At 40.9% G+C, this 23,745-nt stretch overlaps 1 protein-coding gene across 1 annotated transcript in view; it reads right to left on the bottom strand.

Moving 5' to 3' along the window:
• Positions 1 to 23,745, bottom strand: part of SLC34A1 (solute carrier family 34 member 1) — a 165,622-nt gene that overhangs the window by 129,292 nt on the left and 12,585 nt on the right. Inside the window, exons 3-5 of the mRNA XM_078652750.1 lie at positions 22,650 to 22,783; positions 16,988 to 17,176; positions 15,923 to 16,051 (exon numbers count right to left, since the gene is read on the bottom strand). Coding sequence (XP_078508876.1) covers positions 15,923 to 16,051; positions 16,988 to 17,176; positions 22,650 to 22,773 — 442 coding nt within the window. The 5' untranslated portion in view covers positions 22,774 to 22,783. The remainder of the gene's footprint in view (positions 1 to 15,922; positions 16,052 to 16,987; positions 17,177 to 22,649; positions 22,784 to 23,745) is intronic.

Below are 23,745 nucleotides of genomic sequence, written 5' to 3'. Positions count from 1 at the left end.
AAACTACAACATCTGCGATCTACTATTAGAATGTAACTCCCGTTCGAGAGTCTCCTAAACAATGGTTCTATTCGTGTTGCAGGTGTGCCTAGCTGGTAACATGAAAGGTTATTTGAAGTCCCTTCACAGGCTCCATGCAAGCTAATACCCTGACACAGAAGTGTACCGCTTAGTGATCTTGCACAATTATTGCCACTGACAAACACTTTCTGGCCTTTATTACTGACACATTCGTGTGTATAGGACAGGTTCCATATTGACTTAATGTACCCTTTACCCAACCTTTCATACTGGCCTGCCTGTATATATTTTTGGCAGAATTGAAACTGGAAAGTAGTTATCGGAATATTTATTATTCCATGTATTATCCATTCAATGACAGGTCGTTCTGACATTGTCAATGGTAATCTCTCAAGTCTTTCAATGCTCAGAATTGTATAGTCAGCACCCTTCTGCGCCAAACTGATTTGTTTATCAGTAAGGTTAAAGATATTAAATAATGACGTTGTGTTGATTAAACGCCAAGGCACATAGCCAGAACGCAGATTTTGTAACGTCCAGCCAAGCTGTACAATAGAACGCAATTGGGACTGACCGTGTTGTAACATCAGTAAGTCTTGCGATATTATATCGATTGCTGAAGACACAATGCTGTCCAGAGAATATATTCTGGAGGACAGAGTCATTAACCCATTGTCCACCACAGAAAGTGATTTTTCCAAATTAATACGGTCAATTTCCCGTATTTTTTCTGCTGTCTCAATTTGAGTTACTTTCCAGACTTCGTTCTAAGCTGCATATATAGAGGCCGCTATGAAACGTTTTTGACGCTGTTTGCGTGGTCCCATAATGAAATCACGCAAGTCAGCACCTTCTGTAAGTAAAGTTAGGTGTTGCTTAATTTCAGCCAGTGTGGACGTTTGTAGCCATTGAAGGCAGAGCTTGCCCACGCTGTAGGTGGTTACTATCCCTGGATGTTGTCTCTGGGAATATCTAGGGTCTGGCCTAGTCAATGTGAACCCCTGTATTTTGTTCAGGAATCTGTCTTGACAGTTATTTGTATCTGTGGGCCAGATCAACCATTTTTCCATTCAGGATGTGTTGTTTTGGTTTACTATATGGTTTACGTCTATCTCAACATCTATAGAGCTATTACTGTTCCCTGTTGGTTTTGGAATAGACGGTTTGTTCAAATCTTTGATTTTGGCTAAGCCAAGACAGGTAGTTTGTTGAATAGTGTCATTCAAGAATATAATTTGTTCTGGGATCATGCAGGCTCTAAACAATGATTCTATACCTTGTACTTGCCAATCTCTTGTACCCCAAACAGTTTTTGCTTCAATATTATTGTTCCAGAAATCAAACCCAAATGTATTCATTTGCTCAAAAAATGAATCGGAATATATCAATTTTGTGTTTGTAAGCATGGTTTTCATACCTGTCTTATTTGACAATTTGAAATAAAATGTTTCTGCATTACTTGTGTTAAACCCCGAAAAGTATGAATATTTATCATAAAATGTTTTCGAGCTATCTTTTGGAGGAGTAGCACAATGTTCCCATTGGTTATAATTTAAAACATTTCTAGGTTGTGCAGATTTATGTAGATAATGGTTACCATAGTGGTTGTAGCAGAACATCTGATCATAATTAGACGAACCCTGCAAATAATCATGTTCTGTAAATTTAGCAGACATCACAAGATCAGACATCATATCATTAATACTTTCAAAGTCCCAATCATCAGCAAATGTGCTTGGTTTTACAAAGTCACTCAATGAGATTTTGAATTGGTGTGGATACTTCAGGATTTCAACCGGACCATAGATTTCATAATCAGTTTTGTCCCATGCTACACCGCCTGGTATAGGATTGGCTGTGAAGTTCACTGAAGAAAGTTCTCTTTTCTCGATGTGTGAAGATGTGTGTGGTTTAAGGACTAAGTTGATTTTCTGGCTTGCTGTGTCCATTTGAGCATATTTTCCTTCAATGAAATGTCCCAAGCATAGTACCATGATGAGCCAAAGAAGGAGGATAAATGCACCTAGGGCCACCCAAAATTCAATCCATGGAGAAATCAGATAGGTTTCTTTCAGTTGTTGAAAAAGTACCTTAGCTTTGTCTATAAAAGTTTTTGTTGATGGCTGTTTCTTAGGTTCACTCAGATCTTCAGATGAATCATCGAAGTTGATGAAGTAGCCGGATGCTGTTCTGTCAATTGTTCCAATTGCTTTTGGATTTTGCTTTCTTTCATTAGCAAAGTCTGTAGTTACATCATCATAGGTTGTTGTTTCTTGATGAAAAGCTTTAATTTGGGTTTTAAGAGGTTCAAGTTCCATTGCTTTGTTGCATAGTCTTTGTTGTTTCTCTGTACATTTTCCAAATGTGATCAGTCTTTCAGTTTGAACCTCTGTATTTGTAGCAAACATTGGTGTTCTGCTACTTCTTGGGAGTCCACTTGGCCTACTGTTTGTTATCGGCCACATGATTGTGGTTTAACCAGGTCGATGGATACAACTCGGTTCTCCTTTTTACCAGCAAGGGGCGGTAGTACTACTGATCTTGTCCCGTTGACAGACAAGACAGGAACTGCTTTTCTGTAAGAAGGCCCAAATTCCTTCTTTACCGCGATCTTTTCTCTGACTAGATCCCCGACTTTTGGAATCCAGACAGGCCTTGCTGGGACAGGTGGTTTCTCTCCAGTGGTTGTTGGCTGTTGTTTCAACTTTATGTTGCTCAGGTCTTTTCTTGTTTCATTTAAGTCCTGCAAAATAGCCAAACGATCTTTGATATCAAAGCTTTTGTCTTTAACCACTGAAGTCTGACTATCAAGATCTTGGATCATCATTCTAGTCCCGAACAATAGTTCGTACGGACTGAACCCTTTCAGAGAATTCCTTGGCAGGTTATTTAGACTACGTTGGACACTTATTAAATGTTTGACCCACCCAGCTCCCGAACCTAATACCTTTCCCGTTATAGATTGCTTTATGTCTTGGTTTTTTCTTTACACCATCCCGTATCCCTCAGGAAGGAAGTGAGAAGAATCCCGCTATGCAATGCTCATTAGGCCATGCTTCCCCATAAGCTTGACGGCTAAAGGGAATACATTAGTCAAAAAGTAGCATGCTCCTAGCGTATATGCCATTATAGACTCGCAAATCTTTTTATAACAGTCCAGACGTCAGCCAAGCGCTGGGGTCTACATTATAAGTGAAAATTTAGTCTTTTTATGTTAATATGACGCTTTTTTCATGATGGGTACTTTCTTATTGTTGTTGTTTATCTGGAGCGAAATGCCATGGCAATAGTCCTCCTCGCTCGCCACTGCGATCTCTGTTACAGTTTGGGCAGTTTTTTACAAAAATGTGATGATGCAGGCTCATGCCTGGCCACCAGTACACTGATTGTAATTCTTCCAGAGAATCTTTTTGCTTAAGGTGTCTGAGACCCTCACCCATATGTGCGTCCGCTATTAACAAGCTTCTCCTGTCCGTGTTTGGAATTACTCTATCCCCCACTCCAGGGACTCGAGCAAAAGGGACTGAGTTTGCATCGATTATGTATGTATAATTGAGTGGATAATTGATCGGTAGCGCTGAGCAGTCGCCTTTTGATGACGTTCTCACCGCCAGCACAGTTTCACCGTCAATGTATTTTACTGCACGCTTTTTAGTAGCTACGGAAGCCGATTTACTTGCTACCGCTGTGGCTGTCTCAGCCAATGAATTCCCTGCAACGTGAACGCCATCACGCTGATGACTCAGTGAATGTATCACGTGAGTTTTTGGTAGTTCTTTCTGTAAAAGAACTACTTGTTCCCAGAGCACTTTTTGCTTTATTGTTGCACCTGTGTCATCTTTGTAACCGTTTTTAATCCATTTCTGTAAGTCGTTATTGTATGATTTGATACAGTAATCCGAATCGCACACTATAAGTGTCGGGAATTCGCGATCGGCATTATCTAGCGCCATTTTTAACGCTATAATTTCAGTTTGTTGTTCTGAATTATTTTCCACTGAGTGTGTTTTTGTAAGTAGAGGTCTTAATTTACCTCCGCGCCACACTTCTTTTACAATTTCGCATGTTGCGTTGTAAGCCAGCTCTCCCCAAACTGAGGGTTGAGCATGACCGTCTCTATATATTACACAGGCGTACTGTCGTAAAGGCAGAATGTCGATTGGCAGAGGGTATTCTCTCTTATATTCTAGATATTTTAATTCTTTCATTTCCGGGTCAAAATAGTATTTTACTTTGTCTGTAGCAACAGAATTTACCCATTGTATCCATTCTGGATTCAGTGCAGTTGTCGGTAAATTACATGGTGTTGTTAATGTCTCAAAAGCTGATTCTGCTGTTCTGACTGTAACCTGTCTACCGTCTGCTTGGTATTTCTCTTTTGCTACAGCTGTTTGAACCGCCTGAACAATGCTTTCCTTAATGCTGAACCTTTTTTCAGCTTCTGTGTACAAATGTGATTTGTATGTTATTGGTACCTTCTCTCCCTCATTAGAGGTCAGGTATGTGAATCCGCATCTTCCTGGGATGACTCGAATCACAAGGTTGCGTGTATTGTCACGTGTTTGTAATTTTGTTTTAACTAACATATCTGTTTGTAAAGATCTCAAAATTTCTGTGTGTTTTTGAGTCCAATTGATCCTTTTAAAATCTGGATTTATTAGATCATAGAGAGGTTTAATTCTCTCTGCATAATTTATAATGTAAGTTCTTCCGAAATTTAGGAAGCCTAGAATTGATTGTAAGTTTTTCAGTGTTCTAGGGGCTTGGATTACAGCACATTTCTCTAGGAAATTGTCAGCCAGGCTTTTGCCTTCACTTGATAGTTCATATCCTAAAAACAGGACTGTTAGATGGGCAATCCTTGACTTTTTAAAGTTGAATTTGTAACCCTCTGCTGCGAACCCAAGTATTATGGTGCTCACTCTTTTCAAGTGAGTATCCAAGTCATCATCTGTTAGATAGATGTCATCGACATAAGATAATGCCTCGTCATCATATGTTTGTAGTAATTCTGTTACTCTCGCTGAGAATAATCCTGGGCTGTTCTTGAACCCCTGGGGCAAACAACAGAAATTTTTTTGCGTGCCATTTATTGAGAACGCCGTCAAATATCTGCTCTCTGGTGCTATATTTTGACAAAAGAATCCATTAGAAATGTCTAATGTGGTTTTGTATTTTTTGCGCACTATGTTATTCATTAGTGCAGCACTATGCGAGTTTTGTACTGCAAATGTTTTGCAACATGAGTTAAGGTGTCTGTAGTCCAAAACAAGACGATATGAATTGTCTGGCTTGGAGACAGGAAACAAAGGGTTGTTCATTTGTGAGGTGCAAGTTTCAATCACCCCCTGGTATTCAAGTTGATCTAGGATCTCTTTTACCTGTTTTTTAGCTTCTTGCTTAATCGGGTACTGCCTCTGTGCAGTAGGTTGTGATTTTAACTGGATCTTGTGAGGAGGAGAGTCCTCATCCCATCCCACATGATTTTTATATAAGGCAGGGGCTTGAGCTACTGCCCACTTTCTTGCAAGTGTATATTTTTTATGAATTGGAATATGGTTTGAGAAGGCAGGCATAATTATTTCTTTGCCATGTGGGCACTCCCTGACAAACTCTGGAGGCCAGTCTCGTTCCGCTAGAAGGATGGCATAGCCCTTGGAGAGATTATCCCAAAATAGGCCCCTTATTTTTCTAGTCTTATCCCCCTCTATACGCAATGTTATTTCATATATTTTATGAGGTTTGCTAACTCTGGTATCTGCAGTTTCCACCTGAATGTATTCATTCATGTCCACTGTCTCCAGATGATTCATAAGGACTTTGCGAGCTATGCTCACTTCTGCTGCGCTGTCTAACATTGTCTGAGCCCATTCTCCGTTTTTCAGCTGTGTCCTCAGTATTCTCGGCATTGTTGATTACTTTAATACTGGCTACCTTCTTTTTTGGAAATTGTAATTTTTTATTCAGATGAGCAGGTTCTTTGTCTTTGGACTTGACGTGCTCTTCCCTGTGGTCTGATCGTCCTCTTCTTTCCGATTTCTGCGAGGAAGTCTGAAAAGATTGAGAGGGACGTGTATCAATATCTTGATATCTATCAGGTTTTTTTATATTATCCCTATTTCTAAGGTTGTATTTTTTCACAGAGGGCTCCCTTTGGGGAGACTTGCATCCTTGATCAGGAGATCTTTCTCTCCACCGAGGAGACCTACCTCTGGACTGGAATCTTTTTTCTTTAGGATTGGATTGTTTATTTCCATCCCAGCTCTTTTTTTGAGTGTTTAAGTTATTTTTAATAAATACCTTTTCAGGACTTTCAACTAGTTGGGGTTTCACTGGTATTCCACCCAAACTATCTCTTCCTAGTTCTTCATAGGATTTTTCTATGATTCTGGCAATCTCAAATGGTTGGTCTGCTATATTTGTCTCTTTTAACCTCTGGCGAATCGCCACATTTGCTGCTTCTCCCTTTATGTTGGCTAATAATATTGCCGAGACCTGCTTGAAATCTTTCAGTAATTTCATACCGAGAGTTAAAGCGGGTTCTGGACCGTATTCATCTTGAATCTGTTTTAGCACATCTGGTATTACTGACATGGATGGTACACCATGTGTTTTTGTGTAAACGGAAGCAAAGACTGTTCCCCAAGTGTCACAGTCCTCCACATGTGGTGCGATTCCCATTGGAAGACAGATAGTCAGAATCCTATGTTTCTCAACAGGGGTGGTATCCGGAAACACCGCCTCTATTTGAGTGATTTTTTGTGCTAGCCAGAAAGGAATTTGTTCCCGTTTTGCGGGTACCTTACCTAGACAGGACTGTATGTTCTGTGGTGTAATTTTTTTTGTGTTCCCCTGATGAGTGGTCAGCTGTGGAATTTTAATTGCTGGTTGTACTGTTGAAGTCCGCATTACATATCGGACTAATTGTCTATGTATTTTTATTAATTGTTTTAGCTGTGCTAAAAGATCTGGTGCAGGCATTTCTTCAATGTCTGGATGTGGTGTGTATCCGGCTAGGACCGGCCACGTTGCTCCTGGTCTACCTAGTGGACCGAGCCTGGTGATGTGATTATTATGTTTTAGGGCGCCATTAAACAAGAGCAGATGCTCTTGGAATTTGAGTGGTATTTCCACCTCCTCGAAAGGAGTGTACTCATTAGGAGGTTCCTCTATTTTGTAATAGTGGAAGTCCTTTGTTACAGCGTTTGCTGCTGGAAAGTTTATCCTTGAATAGAATACCTCTGTCTGCCGATATTCGTGTGCCTCAATTACGAATATGACTGTACCACCTCTTGGTGTCAGTCCATTTTCTATAAGTTTTAAGGTTATAGATTTTCTTATGTTGACCGGGATGAGTATTATATCCGGGTCATTTTCCTGCAGAGTATTATCAGCTGCTAGGAGTTCAGCTGCTATTCTAACTGTCTCCCTTTCTTCTTCACTTTCTGTCATTTTACTGACAGAAAGGTTATTCTGTTTGTTTGCAGATCAGGTTTCCACGGAATATAAAGATTAGATGCACAATATTTTGGAACAGTGTATCCTTCAACATTGAGTAAACCAAGAACCATACATAGGAGTCTCCTCCTGCGAGGTTTGGCGGATATGACCTTTCACCCACTCCAGACGTCTTTGGAGTATTATGGGAAAAAAGGGGTCTGTGTGAAAAAGCACGACTGAGTTACTCTAATGTCTTGCGTTAGTTTTATCGCCTATCCAAACCGTTGGGCGCCATGTAGTGTAGTTCCTATTATCCCAATAGGCTCTGCGCATTGGAATAATATCTTCAATAGTATAGACCTAGGGCAGAGGTTAACTAGGTCTTCTACCGACGATATTAGACTTAAAGTTTTGTGTTTGCCAGCTAGCTCAGAGTTCACTAGAAACTTTCTCGAATAGACAAGGAGGATTTTAACCTCCCTGGATAGACAAGAAGGGATTTAGTTTCTGACAACCATAGATCATGACAACTTTGCTCTCCCCTAATCAAGAGTGTATCTCTAGAGTCGTGTGAAAACAAAAGACAACTTATTTTACTTAGTCAGTTCAGTGCATTCTTAGTTTCACCAGATTGTAGAGAAAAGGAAGAGACGGGCGTGTTCAATAAAAAGATGTTATTTATTGATCAATCTCCTTTCTCATACAAGAGAAATGAATCGCTATTATTGTAATACTTATAGTTAAGTAAAGTGCATACAGTAAAGACAGAATTATAAAATAATACTGTAAAAGCATTGATATGGTTTCTGAGCCATATGATACTTTAAAATGGATAAAATAGATACATACATATATACATTTGACTAATCGTACTCAACTGGTGCTTCTAACCACGCCTACCCCAGTGTACCTGACCTAAGCCTAATACGTGGGCGGGAGTAGATAAGTAGCAGTTTAAGTTAAGTTTGCTTTGCCAAGGGACTGATTCGAGAATTCTCTGCAAGGGGTTATTCAGTTCTGTACCTGAGATCTAGAATGGTGGAGGGCTGGTATCTCTTATCCCAGGTCTTGATATTCCAGCTGCCTGCGAGGGCTGCTTGGAAGCGCCGGAGCTGGATTTCTCAGCAGGAGAAAGGCAGCGTCTCGTTCTCAGCGCGTCAGGAAGGCGGGGCAGCGCCTGTGGGCTTCGCTCTCTGCTGGGCTCCTCGGCACGTCTCGCTGCTCCAATCTCGTCACCACCGCATGTGTTTGCTTAACCCCTTCAGCGCTAATGACAAGGGTAACTCGTCATGGACTTTCCATTGATTTCAAAGGAAAGTCAATGGGAAGAAGGGGGGGTACCTTAGCAGCCAAGTGGTTAAGGCAATGTCGGTAATATTTATACCTGAAAGGTGCCGAGATTGACGTAAGGATGGACATATATACGTCAATAAGGATGTCATATGAACGGGTTCGTTCGCACATTCTTTACTGAAGTTCTCGGTGAAATCAAAACAATGGCTATGGGAATTTCCCAGGTCGCTGTAGGTTTGATTTGTTTTGAGAACTCCGTATGCCTTTTCAGGGGCTGGAGGAATATCGCTTGTCTAATTAGATGGCATGCGTTATGACCTAATCAGATAACGCGCTTCTGTGCCGTGGTGTGGCTTTATCAGATAACGGTTTCTGCACCGTTGGATGGCTGCTAGTTGATTATTAACCAAACCAGGGTCAGGAATAGGGGAATCGTTACAGTACCTATAGGAATACATCACACAAGTGTTCTTATTTTAGCTTCACATTTCTCTATCTGATCTCTGATGTCTCGCAGTATCCCCACTGTAGTGCTAATACAAACACCCCTCAGCGTCACCTTAAAAGCCTCCCAGAGTATGCCTGGGTCTTCGACCGATGCCACATTGAATTGGAAGTATTCTGTGATAGCTGTAGTGATTTTGTCCGCATGTAGGGGGTCTAGAAGTGCTTTGGCATTAAATCTCCAACTAAATGGTGGGGGCGTGTAATGCGGAATTTGTACCTGTAATATGATCGGATTGTGGTCTGATATAGTCCTAGGTAGTGTAGTGAGATTTTTTGTCCACAACAACACAGTATCAGAACCCAACCAGTAGTCTATCCTGGACCAGCTACTGTACAGTGCATTTATGTGAGTGGCAGCAGTCATTTCCGGATTCCTGACTCTCCAGATATCTTGTAATGGGAAATTATCCATTATGTCTCGTATCTTACCCCTAGCTCGTTTATGTAGTTCCACGGAGGTAGCAGAACGATCTAGTGTGTCATTCAATGCAACATTGAAATCCCCTCCCCATATAATGTTCTTGTCAGTGAATTCTAACATATGATTCCAAAGCTCTTGGAAGAATTCAGGGGAGTCCACATTTGGGCCGTATATATTTACCAGTGTTAGGGGCTGCCCACGTAGTATTCCAGATACAATCACATATCTACCGTTGGGGTCTGAAATGGATCTTTTGATTTTGTAGTTAACACCTTTTCTGACCAATGTCATTACCCCCCTGGAGTAAGACGAATATGTGGAAGAATAACAGGATTCAGCCCATCTCGTCCCAATCTTCCTGCACATAGTTGGAGCTATATGTGTTTCTTGCAGTAATGCAATGTCTATGAGATGCCTATCTAAACCTGCGAAGATCTGTCTAGTCTTCTTAGGATTAACGATGCCCCGCACGTTCCAAGTCAACAGTTTCAAATCACTATTTCTAGCCATGACTTAACAGTGGTGCGAAATATAACTGTACACATCTCATCGGAAAATCTGCAGGTGCAAGACTTATGACAAAATACAGATGAGAACGGTTATCTTGTATTCGATACACACTTCGGGAATTAGCAATGCATCTCAAATGCTCTGGTATTGTCGGTTTAACAAAACCCCAACTTGCCCCATACCCACCCACTTCAGCAACCCAATTTTGCCGAAGCCATGTACCCCTAGTAACTGCTACGGAACCCATAACTGTGTGGGGATCTCCCATTTGGAGGTCCGCCGTGGATACACTTCCACCACCCTACTGAAAGGATTGGGGCAGATCATAGCATATAAATGCAGAGTGTAGGTTGTAAGTTGAACAAATAACTCATTAGCAAATGGATAGGGTGCTCCCGGGACTCCATCTACATCAAAGTCTTCAACTGTGACCGTGTGAGGAACTCCTCATTCTAGGTGCAAGCCACCCCCCTGCACTCGCTGTACCGGGCTGTCTCTGCTTCTTTCCTCAGATCAAGGCCACCTGTGGTTCATAGTATCAGTACTAGGGTAACGTTACATGTGCCCTGACTCCAAAGTGGCGTGACGATGTGTCTCATAAGTTCAGCCCAATCAGGTATTGTCCATTTGTCCGTGGTTGCTGAATGTACATAAACCTGCAGGCTAGTCCGGCTGATTCTGGGGGGAGGTAATTCAGCAAGGTATCCAGTGGACGATAAAATGTATATCACACATTGCAAATTAGCAGTTCTTCACCTTACCTTTACTCCGAGTCTGGTGGGTTCTCCCTGTGGTTCACCTTTTTACTCTTGGACGCCACCTTTTTAATGAAGTCCATGGCTGCCTTGGTGGTTGTCAGGAAGATCAGTTTCTCCTCCCATGTGACTCTTAGACGTGCTGGATAGAGCATGGCATATGGTATTTGCAGGTCACGAAGCTTGGCTTTGGCGGTGTTGAATTCTTTTCTTGCCTGTTGCACCGCGTATGTGTGGTCTAGGTAAAAGTCTAATTTATTACCTTGGTAGGTGATGGCGCCTTTTTCCCTCGCGAGTCGTAGGATGGTGTCTCTATCTCTATAGTTTAAGACACGAGCGATGATGGGCCGAGGAGTTGCGCCTATCGGAGGTTTGGGCGCCAAAGACCTATGTGCTCGTTCAATTATGAAAATAGAAGACATGGAAACCTCTCCAAAGACATCCTTGCATAACTGTTCGACATATGGCTCCATGCGTCCCGTGTTGGCCTGCGATGCGTATGTTGTTGCGACGCGACCGCGCTTCCAACTCCTCTGCCTTAACTCTGATTACTTCCAGGACTTTCTCCATGCCCGTGCATTTGGTGGTGGTGGCATGCGTGTCATCTTCCACCGTGGATATTCGTTTCTCCGCGTCGTCCAGCCTCTCCCCATGTTGCTCTATTTTGGCATGCATTCTGTCCATTCGTCCTGTCAAATTGTCTAGCTTGCCGTTAATGTCTTGAAGGTTGGTTTTAATGGCCTTGAGAATGTCCACCATATTGCATTCTTCTGAGCTTCCTGATGCTGTGTCTTCTTCCACCGGCTCTGCCTGCCCTTTTGGGGTTTTGCGCGTCTCAAAGTTTATTTTGGATTGTTGTCTGTCAGGCTTGCCCATATTTGCTGAATATAGGTGGGGCACCAAGTGTGGGACAGCAATGACCGGCACTAGTTTTCACTTGTGATGTCTCGTGAGGCGCGCGGGATCGTGCAGCGACGGCGGTCGCCTCCAGTCCCCCACCGAGAGTATTCAGGAAATGCAATAACAATTTCCACCGTCCAGAGGCGCAATGAAGCGCGTAGGTGATGCAGGTAGGACAGTTGTAAGTTACCTTCGGTTTGGGTGTGTGAGTTCAACTCGCACCACGTGCGTAATGGCAGTCCGCGCTACCCGGTGCAGTAAAGCCCTCTTCGCGTGGGTCACTCGCCCCAGTAGATCGTGGGCAATCTCGCAGTGTTCAGGTCCTGTAAGTAGTGATAGGGCCACAGGATAGCAAGCAGGGGCGGCAGGTTGGTGCCAGGAATGCTGTGAGTGTCTGATCAGGACTCGTGGTAATCGACTCCCATGCAAGCGTTGGGGAGGGAGGGGCAGAGGCACGATATTGGTAGTGCCGGCAAATCGGGAGCGCGAGCCCAACGGGACATTCACACAAGTCCTCAGGGGTCAGCTGAACATATCAGTTCGGTTCCCATAATACCGATGCAGTTGAGACAGTGCACAAGACTGCAGCCTACAGCCGGAGCGTTGCGTGATGTATGGGCGCCGCCATCTTGCGAGCGCACCTCACCATGGCACAATCACGGAGCCAAAAGTCATAAATGTGGCAGAGTCGCGTGGGAGATTTTGCCGATGCACTTTATAAACACTAGTAGTCACAGGAGCCGTACCGTGGCATGTGCGACTTCGCCACGGCTGCAGGCGCCCGTGAGAACCGCCATTGTAGCATTATCAGTGCCGCCATCTTGCACCCTGGATACCTGCCGGGTCAGTCTCCCCTCTTAGGCGTATAGTACAGGTCGCCACGCTGGGGCCGCTCACCTATTTCTTCTTGTTGTCGGACACGGCCGGCGATGTGGTTCATACAGGCAGGCGGCTTACAGCGAACGCACATAACTCAGCACCGAGCTGGGCGGCCCGACGCCATGACATCGCTGGTCTCCTGTTCGCTTACCGGAGCTGATTCAGTCGAAAAGGGAGCCCGCAGCAGCCTCTAAACTTGCTCTGATTGTGTACTCGAAGTTCCCATTCACCTCCGCATGCTTCAATTTGGTAAAGGTTATGCTTTAACAACCTTACAGCGCGTTTGTCTGATCCGCCCGGCGGAGCTGCCTGTTCAAGCAGCCATTCCGCTGTGCGCCCCCTAGCGCCTACCTTATACAATAAATATTTCCTGAAATCATGCCTTCTTTCTTTTTAGCTATCAGCTGTGATGTCATTTGTAACAAAATGATTGTTACTGGCTCTAAATTTATCTTGTTAGATCATCTCGTGAAAATTTCAATTTACTCCGTCAACAATTACTGCTGATTTCATACTAGCAGTGCTTGCGAGATATAGTCAAGCAAAGTGAAACAATGGCAAAAAAACTATAATCTGAAAAAAATACATTGGTAGTATAAATTGTATGTATAATTTATCCCTATGGTGGAGGTAATTCCAATGGCGGGATCTCATCCGGATGTAGCATTTTCTCCAGAACTTTGAGGGGTTTCCATTACCACACCCTTGATGTCCTACATACATTGCAATATTTTTTGTTTGTAATTTCTTTGTAAGCTACTAGGTATCAATGTTGGTATTTTCCATGAAAAGCATGCATATGTTTTTTTGGGTAATAAAAAAAAATCTTAATTAATACATCGATTTAGATGTCTTCCGGCATAACATTACTGCACACTTTAGTTCCCTCTTTATTTGGAGAAAGCTATCAATCTCACTAAAGCAGAATTCTAGAGAGTCTGAGTGAACATTTGATTGTGTACCTCTATAGAATATATTTGATACTTGCTTGGGTGTTTTGCAGTCCTTTTCTTTTCTGGTCTGTCTGTGCGGCCCACATGCATTTATTTTCACTGGCATTAAAATATAGATGTATATATATGACAGCCATCGTTAACCAAATTATGTGTTTATTTAATAACTTATTCCACTACAACCAAAATCTGGTTTTGGTAGTTTCTTTTTATTTATTTACATTTTTCAAACACTTTAACAACAAACCGCAGACAACAGTGACCCTTGACAATGAGAAAGTAGAGATCAAATGGTCTAGTAAAAGAGCACACAACCATACCCCTCTCATGTTGCCAAACAGCAGAAGACCCAAAACAAGCTTCCAGAGGAGCGCCACCATCACACAGGTGATTCTCCTCATAAAAGGCCATCAGATTCCCTCCCCCGACTGCCTCCATCTCAACCATATTTTCAAATATTTAGTGTGGCAGCCACAAGCCCTGTAGACACTCTCCTGGGCTTGTGCGCATCGGTCCATCCCCCTACACCACTCTTTGAGGGAGGGGGTGGGGGTTGACGCTTCTCCATTTTCTTTCAATGTCTCATTTGACCATCAACAAAACTAAGCCGCACAAGAGTCTTGCAGCTTAAATCACCATTCCACCTATCTATTATCTTCAACAACACAACTTTGTGATCCACGGGGAGAGCATGGCCCACCATGCACTCGTGTGTTGTGGCCCAATAGTGAGATGTAAGAGGACAATCCCGTACGGTGTGCAGAAACGTGCCCCATGTACTCCCACAACAAGCAAGGGAGGGCGCCCTACCCATCTACCACAACCTAGTGGTGTGAAAATATTCCCAGTGCAGGTTCTTACATTGAATTAATCAAAGCTGTTCTGATATGGCCAGGACATGCAGTGTCATCTTAGCCTCAACCCAATCCTCCTCCTCATGAGTTCCCAGGTCTCTCTCCCATTTTTCCTGCAGGGTCTAAAAGGGATCTGGGGAGTTAATAACATTGGCTGTATACCCAGGAGTAACCCTTATTTTCAGTGTGTGTCATCATTACCTGTGCCTCCAATGAGTGGAACTCAGGCACATCAACCAGGGCATCTCAATGACTATCCAGGGCACGCCTGAGTTAGATTTAATTTTAATGCAGTCTAGAAATACCCATGTGTAAACACGAAACAAAAGTCAACAACTTAGCTGAAAGATAAAATTGGCTTTTAATTTTAGATTACAATAGAAAAGCTAGAAAATGAACGGATAATATTGCCTAAAACGTATTACATAACCAACTAGGGAGTATTTTATTAATAAATAATTGCACGAGAGAATCTATAGGGACTACGAGAACAAAGATCAACTCTTGACTACAAGTGCTTAAACATTAAATATAATGAAATGTTCATTTCCCTTTGTTATCTGAACTGTAGTTACGTTTTTTTAGCTAAACTGGCTTGACTATGTTTCATGTGCACCAAAGGCGCAGCTTGTGTCTTTGTTCCAATCTATGTATCAGGGTGGCAGGATTCACTTGAAATAATGATACCAAGGGGACCTGTTTCAGAGCCAGAAGATGTCCCAAGCTCCCTCTCTGAGACTCCCTCTCTGTGTCTTCTAGGTTTCCAAAGCCCCAGAGCTCACAGACAGAATGTCTTAATTTGGCAGACTGCAATTGCTACAAAGACAAATTCATGATTATGAAAATTCTTCCCTACCCTGTAAATGGGTAAAATATAAATTTTAGACCACAAGATCGTATCAACCGCCTCCCCTGTAACAGCAACACCATCGGATTCCGAAGAGTTTGAATGCAAGCGGGCCAGCTAAGGGCATGCCAGAAGCCCGTAGAAAATGCATGTGAGTAATTGAGGAGGGTGAGAACAAATGTACGTTTTTTCACCTAGATCTAATACTTTACTAGATACTTTAGCGAAATGGTACACTTTTTATATGCTGAATTCCAATATTACCTTTAGGGGCACTATATATATAGGTACTAGGTACTGCACTCTATACCATATGACTTTTGTCTACCAGAAACCCCAGGAAGAGTACAACCGTCATAGTTCACCCACCACAACTTTATAAACAGCGACTAACAAGGTCCAGGCTCCCATCTTTCTCTGTTTAAATGGTAAGAGCATGCTGCAGGTCAGGGTCCTTGGGGTCTGCGACAGCTCTCAATATTCAAGACCAGAATGGAAGAGCACAGACAAAGCGAAGGCCTCAGCGCTTGAGTATGGCTTACCTCCAGCCAGTTGGAAGGCTGAGCTGAGGATATCCAGTGAGCAGACGAACAGATAGAGAAACCCAAAAAGGAGTGGGATTTTCATGAGGGAGACGCACATGGACCGAAGCTTCGCACATGGTCCAATCTCTGAGGAGGAAGAGAAAAGTGAGACATGAGCTAGATATGACTTTGGACCAACTTATGCGCTGATTCCACTGTTCAGGCAACCACATGTGGATACAGATTTGAACAATGAAGAAGTGTACTGTGCGGACAATTTGCGGTTAAATGTTGGCAAGGCATATGTGATGTGGTTCAGTTGAAGAGCTTCCTTGTTTGTTGTGAGTTTGCTATTGGGAATGTCTCTGTTCTGTGAGCCATTTGGCGCAGACAGTGTTTTAAAGGTGAGCTGGAGGCAAGTTCTGTTTTTTGTAGATTGGCTATAAGGATATATGAGGGTGACATTTAAGTGGAATTGTCCATGTGTTCAGGGTTTTTGTGGCCCGATTTATGTGTTGTGGCTAAGGAGAAGACCTTCTATTGTACATTATATGGGGGTAGGTGTATGTGATATGAATTGGTTAGTAACAGTTAAATGCATTGTGTGCTAGTTAGGGCTAAGGCGAAGAGATGTGAATTATGTAGGATCAGGTTCATCCTTCGTGACATGGGATATCTGGGTGCAGGCTTGTGTGTTATTGTTTGATTTGTATATGAGCTGGCTGAGGCAGGGCTCTGTGTGTTAATAAGATGGAGTCGGGCCTCTCTATGATATTTAGATGGATGCAAAGTTTCGGTTAACAAACTGGTTAAACATCTGTTTTATGAGTGTGTTGTGTACCAGGCCAATGTGCTGTGATTTACATAACTGGCATGGCTTTTGGCTGTATATTAACTGAAGTATAGCACTGTGCTGAGAGTTACATGATGGCTGTGTTACTTGAGTTTGTTGTATGCAGGCCTCTGTCTCATGAATTTGAAGGCTCTGAACAGCCAGTTCATTTTGCTCAGTTTTGTGATAGACTTGCTTTGTCCTGTTAAGTGTTTTTAGGTGGGCTTGCTGTGTCATCACACCTCACTTACCGGCCTTCTCTGGATGCTCCAGACCAGGTTTCGGATTCTGCCACACAGACAGCACATCAAGGTCCAACGCTTCCACCCGGTCCACCCGCTGACCTGGCGAGCCTGGGCACAGATACCCGAGGTCTGTATGGCCAACTGTTGCAATGGTCGGGAGAGGATAACTTCTGGTTACTGGTGTCCTGTGCATGCCTGGAGGAGTACAGGGAACTCATTAATGCGGACTTCTCAACTACTGTCCTAACAAAATCTATCAGCATTTACGGAAAAGGGAAATTATTTAAGGAAGAGCAATGAAGTTTATGAGAGTAGATTTAAAGAAGGGCATTCACACTGTTCCATACTCATCCTCTCAGAGATAGTGAGGGCTGGCCACAGAAATCTGTGTGGAAGTTGTTCTGTGTAACATCTTCCTATATCACATTGCAAGGAGACTGAGTGACACAATGTGTCTCTTCCTGGCATCCTGAAAACAAAAATTGATGAATGGAATTGTTCAGATAATCTGTACACTAAGCAGAATCCCATTACACCACTTTTGCTCACTGTCCCACGGAGTCCCTGTCTGTAATGGCACAACGAGCCAAATAGCAAAGGTATTGAATGCTGCCTGAGAAATCGCCAATCGCTCAAGTTATTTCAAGTATTTCCATCCAATACTTTTTGCTATTCTCAGTGTTCACGACATACACTAGGATCCTCGGTTTGGACACTCTACATGGACGAGATGAGCAGGGCTAGACTGACCATACAGTCACAGGGAAAAACTGGTAGTTTGGAGAACTAGGAAGAGGTATGGCGCAGCGGCCAGGGTAGCGCACTCCGGAACACCGGGGCTCACGATTCCATCCCCGGCGCAGGCAGCAGGTTAGCCTAGCACCATTTGACTCTAGGCAATAGCTCGCTTAATCTTCCAGACGACCCCAGTGCCTTGACAATCTCGGGTACTTGTTCGCACTTTACAAATAATGGATTTCATTTCATTTTCATTTCATGTCAGAACAGTCGACTGCTTTCAGCTGGATGGGTTCAAGGACTATTTAAGGGAAAGTGAAGGAACTGCACAGGTACATTTCTGGCTTACAGTAGAAGCATCCCAGTATCTCAAGAATATAAGGAAGGAATCAAAGACAAATGTTATTGACGTAGATAAAGCTTTTTGGTGTTTGGATGGAAATAAAGGGTAAAATGTCAAACTTGAAGTAACAAAGTGATGAATGTCTCAACAGGACACTGACATAACCATGAAACAACTGTCAGCAAGGGTGGATCCCTAGAGCGGCCCCAAGTGGTGATTGTTGGTCCTGTGTAGATGTGGACGCTCCTTGGGATGGGTCACAACTATTGTATTGTATTGTACAGTAATTGCATGTATATAGCACTTACTACCCCTGGCAAGGCGTCAAAGTACTTTTTCGGTGAGTAGCACACTACTCCTGAACCCATAAAGGATTAGTGGAGGATTAGTGGTGAATTAGCCTTTCTTTCCAGTTTTCGGACCTTTGCCCGTTGGAGTTTCCATGAGAGCTATAGAGGAGACTGGCTTTGGATTTTCTCCCTGGCCATCACCTACCCACTCGGTCTTTGGGCTGACTTTCCCTTGATCTCTTTTCCATTTTCCCCCTCGTCCTCTCCCTCTCACTCTACCTCTCCCCTTTCCCTCTCTGGATCACTGACATAATATCGACCTCACAAAAATCGAGATACAAAAATATCGAGAGACAAAATATCGACTCCCTATCTTCAAACAGGTAAGTACCAAAATATCGACTCCAAAATATCGACTTACAAAAATATAGACAGTCAAAATATCGATTTTTTTAAATGTTTTAAAATTAAGTTAAAACTAATATAGTAATAAATATATTTAATATAAACTTAGAAATAATTATTAAATAAATGTAGTATTAATAAATAATTAATATAATTAAAAAAATTATATCACCAAAAAGAAAACATATATATATATATATATATATATATATAAACATATTATTAAATAAACATATATAACATTTTTAGCGTATACCTTTACAACGCATACCATTACAACGTAAGTATTGGTAAGTATATAATAATTTTTTTAATATAAATTAATGAAAAATATTATAATATAATTTAGTTTTATTTAATTTTATTTAATTAATTTAATTTAAATGTAATTTTACTTTATTTTACTTTATTTTTACAAAGTACCCCTGTACCCCAAAAACCCAAAACTGACCCTGAACCCTAAAAATACCCCTTTACCCAAAAACTGAAAACTGACCCTGAACCCTAAAAATACCCCTTTCCCCAAAAAACTGAAAACTGACCCTGAACCCTAAAAATACCCCTTTACCCAAAAACTGAAAACTGACCCTGAACCCTAAAAATACCCCTTTACTCAAAAACTGAAAACTGACCCTGAACCCTAAAAATACCCCTTTACCCCAAAAACTGAAAACTGACCCTGAACCCTAAAAATACCCCTTTACCCAAAAACTGAAAACTGACCCTGAACCCTAAAAATACCCCTTTACCCAAAAACTGAAAACTGACCCCGAACCCTAAAAATACCCCTTTACCCCAAAAACTGAAAACTGACCCTGAACCCTAAAAATACCCCTTTACCCAAAAACTGAAAACTGACCCTGAACCCTAAAAATACCCCTTTACTCAAAAACTGAAAACTGACCCTGAACCCTAAAAATACCCCTTTACCCCAAAAACTGAAAACTGACCCTGAACCCTAAAAATACCCCTTTACCCCAAAAACTGAAAACTGACCCTGAACCCTAAAAATACCCCTTTACCCAAAAACCCAAAACTGACCCTGAACCCTAAAAATACCCCTTTACCCAATAACCCAAAACTTAAATTTAATTTCCAAAACCAATTACTTTTATTTACAAAGTAAATTTTATTTAATGGTCAATTATTAATCAATTAACAAATTTAATTAATTAACATATTTAATTAGTTATTATTAAATTACTCCCCACCCTATCCCCCTATAAACTCACAACCCACTACAGAAATTAATTTACTAATTATTATTTATTTATTCTTTAAATATTTATAATTACCAATTATATTTTAATTATTTACCAAATAATAAAAAATTAACAATTATTATTAATTTACATATTTAATTAATTAAATTTAAATTACTTCCCACCCTATTCCCCTATAAACCCACAACCCGCTACAGAAAATATTTTACGAAAATGTAATTATTGATCAATTAATCAATTATTATTAATTACCAATTATATTTTAATTAATTAACAATTAATAATTAAATAACAATTACTATTATATTACAGATTTAATTAATTATATTTAAATTACTTCCCACCCTATTCCCCTATAAACCCACAACCCGCTACAGAAAATATTTTACGAAAATGTAATTATTGATCAATTAATCAATTATTATTAATTACCAATTATATTTTAATTAATTAACAATTAATAATTAATTAACAATTACTATTATATTACAGATTTAATTAATTATATTTAAATTACTTCCCACCCTATTCCCCTATAAACCCACAACCCGCTACAGAAAATATTTTACGAAAATGTAATTATTGATCAATTAATCAATTATTATTAATTACCAATTATATTTTAATTAATTAACAATTAATAATTAATTAACAATTACTATTATATTACAGATTTAATTAATTATATTTAAATTACTTCCCACCCTATTCCCCTATAAACCCACAACCCGCTACAGATTTATATTACACAATTATTACAAATTATAAAACACCTTATTTTCGATATTTTTGTTGTCTATATTCTATCTAGTCGATATTATGTCTAGTCTATATTTTTGATTCGATATTTTGGCTATTAATATCGATAGTAATCGATATTTTTGTAGTCTATATTATGTCTGGTCGATATTTTGTCTAGTCTATATTTTTACCTCGATATTATGTCCAGTCGATATTTTTGAGATCGATATTATGTCTGTTCACCCCCTCTCTATTTGTATCTCCGGACACTGGACACAGTTCTTCCTCGTCTTTCTGCTATTGCTCCTTCCTCCCCTCCTTTCCTATAAACTCTTCAACTTCGTTGTTTGTTTACTGCACCTTACTACGCAATTTGTAACGCATTGCTACTCTGTTATAGCGCTCAGATACCTACGGGTCTAGCCAGCATCCTATAATCCTTTTGATGTTCCTACTAATGCAACGTTCCCCCGGTTATGCGCTCTGATACCTCCGGGTCTAGATAGTGCTATATAATCTTCGCAAATCAAATAAACTAAAACAGGTGTTTTTTGAACGTTGAGACCTGTGCAACATGGCTAATGACCGGTGGAGCTGCTTGACAGCTAATGAGGAGATTGGCCCTGGTTTTCCCGCTTGTCCGTCACCTACCCAGTCGGACATTGGACATTGTTTCCTCCTCGTCTCCCCGCTATTACTCTTTCCTCCCCTCCCTCCTACGAATCATTGAATCATTGTTTATGTGTACTGTACCTTACTATGCTCTTGTATCTGATGTAACTTGTAATGCTACAATCTTAAATGTAAAGCGCTCTGATACCCTCTTGGGTCAAGTTCGCGCTATATAAAACTTTATAAATAAATAAAATAAAAAATAAAACAAAAGTAATTTGACTGGTAGATATGTTAGTCAGTTGTTAGGATTGAGAAGGATAGTGAAAATATAAAAGAGGGAAAAAGGTTTGCTTTTATATAGAGCTTGCTACTACTGGTGGGGTTGTTGAAGTGCTTTTTTGGCGAGTAGAACGCTACTCCGGAATCTATAAAGGATTAGTGGGGAATTAGTATAGTATCTGATTGTGGCTCTATGGAATACCTCTGACAATAAAATTACCCAAAGGATGAGTACTGCAATCTAGTTTGATTCATTTTACCAATTTGTATAGGGACATATAGTGGTAATGTATCACTCTCATGGAACCAACATATTGGGATGCTCTTGTATAGTTATTTATGGAAAAGGACTTAAAGTGCAACCTAACACCACTTTGTTAGCCTTGTACCCGAATGATTAAAGAGATTTAGATTTTTCTTAGATCAATTAGTTAAAAACATGTAACCACGAAAATGAATCTAGTAGGAACAACATGAAAAGTGCAACATTCAATTCCCACGTGGTTGAAGACAGAGTGACGACAGTAGGTGACTAGCCTTCCTAATCAGCCTTGAGACCCGGCTGCTCCCCAGGGAATAGCCTTGTGTAGAACATGGCCAGTTCGGTCCTGCTTAAATTTCCCAGTCCAAGGCAATGGTCAAAATAATGACATTTGTAAGAAAGACATTCAGAGATAACCAGATTTTTCTTAGATCAACTAATTAAAATCAGATGATCAAGAGCATTAATCTCCCAGGACAACATAAAAAGTTCACTATACAAAATAAGTTCTGTAAAAGCATGCAGAGTACAACTGTTTGGCTTTAAAAGAAAACGTACTTTGGATGCATGAAACAATACACTATTGGTGAATATCACCACCTAAATAAGTATACAGATTTCTAAATTGTACGCAATTACAATTTTTTCCTAAAAAATTAGTAACACAACAAAGAAGAGCCATCTTGCTTATTCCTCCAGCAAGCTGCCTTCATAAGCATATATGTTCACTATTTGATTAATATCGCAGTACCAGAAACTCAATATTTCTTACCATTGTAGCCTGGAGAACAACCCGGTTGCCCGCCATGAAGCACTCTGCTGACTCCAACTCCTCTCGCGCCCAGATGAAGGCTGGATATAGGTGGGCCGTAACGCGTTTCTCCGTAGGATGTCATCCCCCTGCAACTAGAAACATAAGCAGATCTCATGTGATCGATCTGCTCACATTGGTCTTGTTATGTTGTCATGTTAACAAGGAGGCCCTGATTGGCTCTCTATTTTATGCATCAGCGATACGAAAAAAAAGTTACCTGAAAGTTTTCTCGTGGTCACCTTAACTTGCCTATTTTGCGAATGGGCCCAAAGCTATTAAATACATTTGGACATCTGAGGCCTTTGTGGCACTGATTTCTTGGGTCAAATTTAGGTTGTGGGCATTTACATGTCAATATGAGAGACTCTTATTGACAGGTTCTTTGATAGTTCGAAAGAGGAGATACTGTGGTATTTAACTTAACAAGTATCATGCCAGAGGGTATGCAGACGATAGAGTTGGCAGAGGAAACATTGGTAGTAGAGTTAGTAAGAAAGACAATATTCGTGGCAGAAGAAAGGCGGTAGGAGTGCGTGTCAATGAAAATTAAACATTGGTATCGATATACTAGGGTGATGGAGGACATGCTCACGGATTCTAGCATCTTAATGGCAAACCAAAAATCATCCGAGCATTGCAAAACAAATCTTAAAACTCTTCCTGCAAAACACTACAAACTCCAAGACCAAACAATACATTCTTGATTAATAAAATTCGAGGAACATGCCTACAAAGCACTGCCAAAAATACTACAAAGAATCGCCTTGTTGAGCTTGCAAACTACACAGAGAATCCTACAATCAAAAACACTCCTCACAAAACCATGAAAACGCTGCCCAGAAAAATATACCGTTTTGCATAGAAAGTACAGTAAATTATATGTAAAAAGACTATAACTACAGCAGAGAAAATCAACTCTACAATTGAACCCTGAAACACAGCATACAACTTATCAGTGAAAACACTACAATCTTTCCATGCCAAATTTATACACTCTTCTAACAAAGTTGATTCATATGAAATTCTAAAAACTACACTTAGTCAACTAACAAAC

This window comes from Lissotriton helveticus, chromosome 7, assembly GCF_964261635.1.
Source record: "Lissotriton helveticus chromosome 7, aLisHel1.1, whole genome shotgun sequence".
NCBI lineage: Eukaryota > Metazoa > Chordata > Amphibia > Caudata > Salamandridae > Lissotriton > Lissotriton helveticus.
This window is presented reverse-complemented; position numbering and strand designations above follow the sequence as displayed.